Below are 9,951 nucleotides of genomic sequence, written 5' to 3' on the forward strand. Positions count from 1 at the left end.
TAACCATTGTGCCGCCCCTATTTCAATGGAAATAGATTCTTCCTCTTTACTTCCTCAAAACCTTCCTGATTTTGAGCATCTCTATTGATTCTCCCCTTAACCTTCTCTGCTCCAGGGAGATAAATCTTCTGACATGTGTGTTGAATGGAGGAAATTTGAGCGGTTTATTTGGTACAAGTAGACCCTTACATCCCAATAATTTCCAACATGTCTCCGTCTGGGCCGTCCATTGTAATAAATGGGTTGAATGGAGAACCAGCATGGGGATCAAAGGATTTAATTTGTTTCAGGGATGTGTTTGTTTTCCTTTTTTCATGAAAGGGATTTGAATTTGACACTCTGGATTTATTGCTCTTTGACAAATGTGAAATTGGAGCCAATTGGCATGTCTTGTACTCAGTGGAATCATCTGACACTTTGAAACTTGAGACCCAATTTACCATACCTGGTGGACATTGAGATAATTTAAAAACCTTGTTATAATTTTTGTTACCAATACCATTAGAAGAGCATATGTCAGATTTATTGCACATATGGTTAGTGAATAAGATCGACAGTGATGTGGAACTGATGGTTATTATGTTTTAGATAAAACTGTAGGAGCAAGAAGTTTAAATTCACATTTTACGACATCGGCCATCTTCTGATCGCTTTTACAGGCAATTGCTTGAAGGTTGCACACGACGCAACCAGATTAAGATGTATTAACTTTTGACACACGGGGCAGGATTTTGGGATTTGGATCTGGACCCTGACATCTCGGCCAAATGTGGGTCCTGACCCTACGTTGTGTGGGAACAGTCACTTGGTAGTGATTTCTCCTGAATTGTTCAAATAGTTGTCAAAAGGCCAATTAAGGGTGGTGGGCAGGCTCTTGAAGCTAGTGGGCCAACGAAAATCTGCCCAGCTAGGAAGGAGCTGCAGTCTACTTTAGCAAATTGAAGCGCCCTTGTAAATTAATAAAATGGCCACAGCTTCCAGGCCACTATTGTGGAAGGAGGACCCACCCACAGAACGGCCAATAAAAATCTGGACCTAAAAGTCTACTGATGACCATGAAACCATTGTCAATTGTTGTTTAAAAAAACTCATCTGGTTCACAGATGTCTTTTAAGGAATGGAATCTGCCATCCTATATGTGGCCTACACATGACTTCAGACCCAAAGAGAGGTGGTTGAATCTTAAATACCCTCTGAAATGGCCGAGAAAGGCATTGAGTTCAAGGGCAAACTAGTAAGGGCGGGAATGGCGGAGGCTCCCAAAGAATCGAGTGGGAGACCCAAAATGGCTTCCAGGCCTGCGGGATTTCCCCACCCCCACCAGTGACATAATGGGGTTTCCACTTTGAGATGATGGGAACCCCATGATAATACATTTAAACATAATTAGCGAGCCTCCACACTGTAACATCCCCCCACATAGAAAGGCCATACCGCACTCCTGCACCCGGCCTCCCTACAATCTCCGCCCCCTTCCCCCTCCCCCTCCCCGGTGGCATGACATCTTGTCGGCACGGTTTAGAACAGGTTAAAAAAAACGGGGAACTGATGCACAGGTATGTACAGCCACCAGGGAGGAGAGGGCCATGTCTGGCAATACCCTGGCACTGCTCCTCGGCAGTACCTAAAACTGCCCCATGGCACTGCCAGGTGGCACTGCCATAGGACAGTTCGATTGGACAGGAGGCTCCCTATCCATGGGGTGTCACTGGTCCTTGTCCTTGAGGGGGCCTCTGTAGTGGTGTGGAATTCCATCAGTTGTGGGGGGGGGGTGGGTGGGTGGGGAGTTTTGTGGTGTGGTGTTGGTGTGTCCATGATAGTGGAGGGAGGGGGTATTCCTTTTATCGATTTTTATCCATTTGCCGTTGGAGTGCCCGATGTGTCAAGGGTTGAGGTTGCTGGCGGGACTGGCATATTTAGAGCCCGTCCTGACAACATGACATTATAGGAACCGCACCCTTGATTTCTTTAGTCTGAATGTTTATTAAAATAAAAGCTTGGGGGGGGTGTAGCTGGTGGGGGGGGGGGGGGGGGGGCGGTGGGGTGGGGGGGGTGGTGGTGAGGGGTGGGAGCCGGCAGTGCAGTCATCTGGTTACGTTTCACTTTTGCTGCCTAAGTTGACACTTGGACAAAAGAAATGAGAAAATTTTGACCCAGCATATATTGGCCATAACTCACTGACCTCGAGAAGGTGGTGGTGAGCTGCCATATTGAACTGCTGCTGTCCGTAGGTTCATCCACCCTGCTGTTAGGAAGGGAGATCCGAGATTTTGATCCAGCGACAGTGAAGGAAAAGCCACGTAGTTCCCAGTCAGGATGGTGAGTGGCTTGGAGGGCAACTTGCAGATGTTGATGTTCCCATGCATCTGCTGCCCATGTCCTCCTTTTATTCCACAAAATGTTGTCGTGAAAACAGGACAAATAAATTGGATTTGCTGATTGCATCAAGTGATTTTACGAAGTAATGGGTCAGAGCATCAAAAGCGTTTACATTTTAATAACATCAGTTTAAGTGAAAGAAGCATGGTTTTCTAAAAACAAAACATTTTACAGCAGAGATTCCATTTCCTTATTACACTTTTCAATTGAGAAAGAACATAAGAACTAGGAGCAGGAGTAGGCCATCTGGCCCCTCCAACCTGCTCCACCATTCAATAAGATCATGGCTGATCTTTTTGTGGATTCAGCTTCACTTACCCGCCCGCTCACCATAGCCCTTAATTCCTTTACTGTTCAAAAATGTACCTATCTCTGCTTTAAAAACATTCAACGAGGTAGCCTCAACTTCTTCACTGGACAGGGAATTCCACAGATTCACAATTCTTTGGGTGAAGAAGTTCTTCCTCGATTCAGTCCTAAATCTGCCCCCCCCCCTCCTTATTTTGAGGCTTTCTGCTCCCCAATTCTAGTTTCACCCACCAGTGGAAACAACCTCCCTGCTTCTATCTTATCTATTCCCTTCATAATCTTATATGTTTCTATAAAATCCCCCCTCATTCTTCTAAATTCCAATGAGTATAATCCCAGTCTACTCAGCCTTTTCTCATAAGCCAACCCTCTCGACTCCGGAATCAACCTAGTGAATCTCCTTTTTACCCCCTCCAGTGCCAGTATATCCTTTCTCAAACAAGGACACCAAAACTGTACACAGTATTCCAGGTGCAAGAAGCTTGCAATTTGTCCTGTTTTGTATTTGGGCTTTACGAAAAGCAAAGAGGAGATATGAAATGGGAAAGCCATTCCAGAAAGCTTTTTCAACCATAAAAATCTGTTGCCTATTGATTCCTGGCCTGGCAGATACACTTAGAGTGAAATGAAGGGCGGAATTTTCCCATCCCGCCCGCTACAGGAATCGTAGCGGGCAGGACATGGACCATGCAAAGGTCTGTTGACCTCGGGTGGGATTTTCTGGCACTGGAGCGGGCATGGCTGGAAAATCCCACCCAAGATGTATAATTAAACAATGTAAACAAGAAACATAGTTTATGCACATCACAACAGATTAACTCATTACCATAAGCATTCAGAGGATATGTAATAGAACATTAGCTTTTCAATAATATAAAATAAAAGCAGAATACTGCAGATCCTGGAAATATGAAATGAAAACAGACAATGCTGGAAAAATGCATCAGGTCTGGCAGCATCTGTGGAGAAAGAAACAGAGTTAATGTTTCGAGTCTGGATGACTTTTCTTCAAAGCTAAAGAGAGAGAGAGAGAGATGTGGTGGATTTTATCCTGTTTAAGAGGGTTATTCTTACTAGTATAAAATCCATCACATTTCCACTTTATGTTTCCTATATTCCTTCATTATCCCAGTGAACAGAATATTTTCAAGCCATTTAATACAGTGGGATGTTAATGGGAATGGATGGCAAGTGCAGAAGATGTTACAGTGAGGAGAAAAATTACATGTAACTCCATATAAATACCTTGGAGACTATTATATTTAATTAAGTCTGCACATGTATAATGCAACTTGACCTATTTTTGAGTAGAACAAACTAATGTGCTCCAAAGTATTTGCCCATTAGATATCAAATTGTTCAGTCGGTTGTGGAATCTTCAGGGATTGCAATAATTTGAGATAAAGAGCTGTATTTGGTGGGGCCATTGGGATTCTTGCCCGCTGGCCAGTTCCACGGGGGAGGTGTGAAGGGAATCAAGTGCCCTTCAAGCACTTGAGTCAGACCACCACTGCGATTGAGGACCTTGGTGGTGGATGTCTCACCAACAAGTAGCTGCCAACTAGTCTTCACCACCAGCGCTGTTAGGATCAATGGCTGCCAGTGGCAATGGACCCATGAGGGGCCCCGGAATGTTGTGGGACCCCGAACCAAAGATATCTGATAGTGGGATGGGGGATAACTGGGCCGAGGTCATGGGTGGGGGAGGGTTAGGGGCTCAACAGCAAAGTCAGGTGGATAGTTTTCAGCAGCACCCCACTCCCTGCTCTCCTCAAGCTCAGTCCCCCAATCAGGGCACCTGATAACTCGAGGCACCCTGAAGGCCACAGCCATACCTGACAGGAGTCACTGGGCAGCCTTCCAAGACATGGGAAAACTGCATGGTTCACTGTAAATCTCAGAGGCACCACTAAATTGCGGTGGCCTCTCAGATAATGGGTGTCAATTGTCTCATTATTGAGCCTAAGTTGCATTTCACTGGCAGATCTATCAATTCCATGTTAGCCCCTTCCACTCCTGGAGTTACAGTAAGAGGTCTCACAACACCAGGTTAAAGACCAACAGGTTTATTTGTTATCACGAGCTTTCAGGGCGCTGCTCCTTCATCAGGTGAGTCACGTGATGAAGGAGCAATGCTCCGAAAGCTCGTGAAACTAAATAAACCTGTTGGACTTTAACCTGATGTTTGTGAGACTTCTTACTGTGCCCACCTTAGTCCAATGCCGACATCTCCACATTATGACTCCTGGAGTTAAACAGGGGAAGTTCTCCTAAGAGATTGATGCAGGACCTCTCTAACGATTAAGGGGTCCAGCCGACATGGGCAGTTGGCTCACTGCAAGCTTAACTGACAATCCTAAATTGGTTGTCAGCATAATATTTAGCATATAGAGGTGCATTTGCATATACTGGAAGCTACATATTATAATGCAAAAGGCCCTGCTCTTTGCAGACAGAAAGAACATATACACACATTGTTACTGTTTCAGCTAAACAAAATATGTGATAATCATTTGCTGATTCATTCCACAGGGCAATGCCTTAATCAATCAGAGCCCAGCTGCTTGGTTTAAATTTCAAACAGTGTTTTGCAGTTAACTGCCAGTCACCATCAACTGATGCATTCTTCATGGCAACAACCCTACCAATCAAAGTCCACTTCCCAACCAATCCAGCACCCTCTTCTCACAGAGTATAAAGTTGTTGTTTTTCTTGAAATTGGTATTCTTGTGATTGTGCTGATGAGTGCAAATCAAAAAGCTTCAACAAAATGGCTTTTTCAGCAATACTCAAGTTACGTGCTACCAAATGCTATTTATATACTCGAGAAGTACTTCAATACCATCGGCGCACATCAAGTCACAAATGGAGTTTTACTCCTGCAGTTTATGATGTTATCTGAATGCTCTCAAATATCCAGTTTCCTTTACGTCTAATCTAACTTAACAAAGTCTATGCCCGAAGCTTGGTGCCTTTTGGAGGGCCTCACACAGTTACAATTATAGGTGGCACAAGCTGCTGTCAGGAGGCTCAGAACATTCAGCTGCTGAGCCCAGGGATTTGGACCTTACTGGTATTGGCTATATGCATAGCTTAGACATAACTTATCTGAAGTTATATATGGAGTACTCGGAGGGAGTGAAAAACAGCCAGTATAGTTTAAGATGGAGTTCACAATCTCTATTTATACAATGTTGCATGACTGATCTACAGGCTACCATGGAGACTACTGAGGTCCCCAAGCAGAGGTCCTAATCACAGGCTTGGTTCCGATCATTGTACTTGCATTGGGACTCGTGGGATTTTGAGGTTCAATGGGCAGCAATCCATCTTTGTTTGGATTCACCATGTTGGAGAACCAAACGTTAAAGGACCTTAACAACCCCAAATTGTTGTGGTGAAAATTGGGGATGGGTACATGGTCAGAATTAGAGAAGCCTAGCAATTTCATGGAATCATAGAATCATTACAGTGCAGAAGGAGGCCATTTGGCCCATCGAGCCTGCACCAACAAGCCCACCCAGGCCCTATCCCTGTAATCCCACATAGAATCATAGAAACCCTACAGTGCAGAAAGAGGCCATTCGGCCCATCGAGTCTGCACCGACAACAGTCCCACTCAGGCCCTATCCCTACATATTTACCCACTAATCCCTCTAACCTGCACATCCCAGGACACTAAGGAACAATTTAGCATGGCCAATCAACCTAACCTGCACATCTTTGGACTGTGGGAGGAAACCGGAGCACCCGGAGGAAACCCACGCAGACAAGGGGAGAATGTGCAAACTCCACACAGACAGTTACCCGAGCTGGGATCGAACCCAGGTCCCTGGAGCTGTGAGGCAGCAGTGCTAACCACTGTGCTACCGTGCCACCCACATTTTTACCCAGCTAATCTCCCTGGCATTATGGGGCAATTTAACATGGCCAATCAACGTAACCTGCACATCTTTGGAGTGTGGGAGAAAACCGCAGCATCTGGAGGAGGTCACGTGCAAACTCCACACAGACAGTGACCCAAGACTGGAATTGAGCCCGGGTCCCTCACGCTGTGAGGCAGCAGTGCTAACCACTGTTGTCACCATGCCGCTGTCGGAAGACCGCAGAGTTGGAAGAGGTTGCAAAGATCAGGAGGGACGAGGGCATGATGGAACTTAAAAGCAATAATGAACATCTTAAATTTGTGGCTTTGCCACACCAGGAGCCCATGTAGGTCAGCAAGAACAGAACTTCTATTATGTAACTGATGCTACAAAATAATGTAGCATGTATTTTTTTAAATAATGTATTTTTTTGGCAAAGCCATTCATCTGTGACCTGTATCTGTAAACTAAATAGATCAAGAATGACTATCTCTGGAAGGCACAGGTCAATATTCCCTCTTGACTTTAGCAGTCTATTTCCTAATCTCAAGGTTACAGATGCACGAACTGCGACTGAAGCTTGAAGCTTAGTGACTCTTGGCACATCTGCCAATTAAAGCATTGTAGAAATTACAAACAACTTCAGTTGGTTATATTAGTGGACTAAGAAAGGATTTTGATCTAATTGAAGGAGTGTTACCTCTCTCATGGGACTGCATTCACATCCCAATGTTAGTCTTCTGGCAATGACTTCAATGGGAATAATAATAATCAAGAGAGATGTAAATTAGGGAAGTGATTCAATGTCACCTCTTTTACATTCTCATAGAGTCAGATCTACGTCACTGTGTCTAAGAAAGAATAAAGAGACAAGGTGACTATTCAAAAAAAAGTTATTTCCTTGGTTAAGTTCAGTTGATATTGTGCAGTTTCGTAAATATGCAATCTCATTTAATGGAACAAATGTCAGCACTCGGATGATTCTTGGCACTAATCAAAGAAGCCCAGGGGAATTCTAAATCATTGGCGGAATTTTACCGCCTCCCGCGGGAATCAGAATGGATGAGGGACGGACCATGGAAAGGTCTGTTGGCATCAGGCGGGATTTTGTGGTTTTGGGACAAACAAGGCCGTAAAATCCCACCCATTATTGATATCTTGACTAACACCACTAAACCAGGTTGCCTGGTTACTATCGCAATTGCTGTGCACAAATTGGCTGTTGTGTTCCCTGGCTTATAACATTGACTGCACCCCAGATGTACTTAATTGACTGTAAAGTGTCTTTGGATATGCATTGGGTGGCACGGTACACTGCTGCCTCACAGCTCCAGAGAGTCAGGTTCAATTCCAGGCTTGGGTGACTGTCTGTGTGGAGTTTGCACGTTCTCCCTGTGGGTTTCCTCCTGGTTCTCTGCTTTCCTCTCACACTCCAAAGATGTGCAAGTTAGGCTGATTGGCCATGTTAAATTGCCCTAGTGTCCCAAAATGTGGACGAGCCATGATAAATTTGTGTGATTACAGGGACAGGACGGGGGAAAGAGGCCTGCGTAAGGTACTCTGTCAGGGTCAGTGCAGACTCAATGGGTTGAATGGGTTCTCCTGGACTGTAGGGATTCTATGATTCCATATCCTGTGGTCATAATAACGTGCCATGTAAGTGCAAAATCTTTCTTTTTAAGCATGTGTCTTCTGGCCTTTTGACAGGTGCGAGTGGTATTGTTGAACTGGTGTGCCTGGTTTCTGAGGATGAAGAAACCTGGAGAAGGGAAGAGCAGTATGCCCTACAGGTACAACCAACAACAGCAACAGTGCATCAGCAGCATGGAAATGAGTGGACTGCCCGGACAGCGGTCCAGCAATGGCAACATGGTATACTTTGGCTACCATACAATGGAGAACCCCTGCTGCCCCCCCAGCAGCGACTCGGGTGTGATGTGCGGCCGGATCACGTGCTCGCCTTCCGAGGACAATGGCAGCGCTCAGAGCACCCCACTGGTCGGAAGCTCCCCGGAGATGACGAAGATTCTGGAGGAGCTGCAGTTCATCGCCAGGCGCTTCCGGGACCAGGACGAGGGCGAGGCCATCTGCAGCGAATGGAAGTTTGCCGCCGCAGTGGTCGACAGACTGTGCTTGGTGGCATTTACAGTTTTTTCTATCATTTGTACATTTGCCATTTTAATGTCAGCTCCTAATTTCATAGAAGCAGTTTCGAAAGATTTTGCATGAGGCTTGATTTGAATCAGTAAGATGTATTTATTTCCCAACAAAAACCTTCAGAGACCAGCCAGTACGACAATTGGTGAAGTGCTAAGATAAATGCACCATTACTGAATAAAGGATGTTAAGGAAGGTCATTTCATAAAAATCCCAACACACATTACCATCATTCTTATCATGGAGGTTTTAAAAAATATAATTGCCATTCATTTTACATTTCCATTTCAAGAAGGCGCATTTGTCGCAAAAGCAATTGCTTTCTCTAATAGTGCATTTTAATCATTTTCAGATCTACCTGTGCATGTTAATACATGTGACAATAATAAATCAAATCAAATCATAGAATCCCTACCATGCAGAAGGAGGCCATTCAGCCCATCGAGTCTCCACCGATCACAATTCCAGCCAGGCTCTATCTCCGTAACCCCACACATCTATCCTAGCTAGCGCCCCTGTCACTAAGGGTCAATTTATCATGGCCAATCACCCTAACCCACGCACCTTTGGACTGTGGGAGGAAACCGGAGCACCCAGAGGAAACCCACGCGGACACGGGGAGAAAGTGCAGACTCCGCACAGCCAGTGACCCGAAGCCAGGATTGAACTTGGGTTCCTGGTGCTGTGAGTCAGCAGTGCTAACCACCGCACCACCATTCTGCCCCCCTGATAACATGATCTGTCAATTTAATGGCTCACTAATTTGCAGTGGCTAGTCCATGTCTAGTCCCCATGATAACTTAAGTGATAACAAGAACCTTACCAATGCAATTTGGAGGTGGAATTCACTCTTTACTGAAAAAGAAAGATATCACTTTTTCTCTAAAATTATTATTTTTAAATCAAATGGATAAATTCTGCTGTTGGTGCAATTTGATCAGTGCATGATAAGTTAATCATGAGAAAAACTAAAAAATGTCCTTTTTTGTTAAAGAAGGATCTCGCGAACTGCATCATTTAGGATCTAGAAATGGAGAGAGAACGAATACATTGTGATACTTGGATATGGCTAAATCCCAGTTTGAAAAGACACATCCAGATAGATATATTTTCAACACGGTCACTTGCACCCAAATTACCTTTCCTTTGTCAATGTTTGGTCATGCAGAGCTAGTGTAATATTATGTTTAAGTGTATTAATAAGTAAGGAATTGTTCGACTGGAGGTAGTGACTGATGGT

The 9,951-nt window shown here is 44.6% G+C and overlaps 1 protein-coding gene across 1 annotated transcript in view; it reads left to right on the plus strand.

Moving 5' to 3' along the window:
* The window catches only part of LOC144495264 (neuronal acetylcholine receptor subunit alpha-7-like), a 95,793-nt gene extending 87,010 nt beyond the window's left edge, over positions 1-8,783 (plus strand). The window contains exon 5 of the mRNA XM_078215335.1: positions 8,262-8,783. Coding sequence (XP_078071461.1) covers positions 8,262-8,783 — 522 coding nt within the window. The remainder of the gene's footprint in view (positions 1-8,261) is intronic.
* The last annotated feature ends 1,168 nt before the right edge of the window (positions 8,784-9,951 follow it).

The sequence above is a fragment of the Mustelus asterias genome, chromosome 6, assembly GCF_964213995.1.
Source record: "Mustelus asterias chromosome 6, sMusAst1.hap1.1, whole genome shotgun sequence".
Classification (NCBI taxonomy): domain Eukaryota; kingdom Metazoa; phylum Chordata; class Chondrichthyes; order Carcharhiniformes; family Triakidae; genus Mustelus; species Mustelus asterias.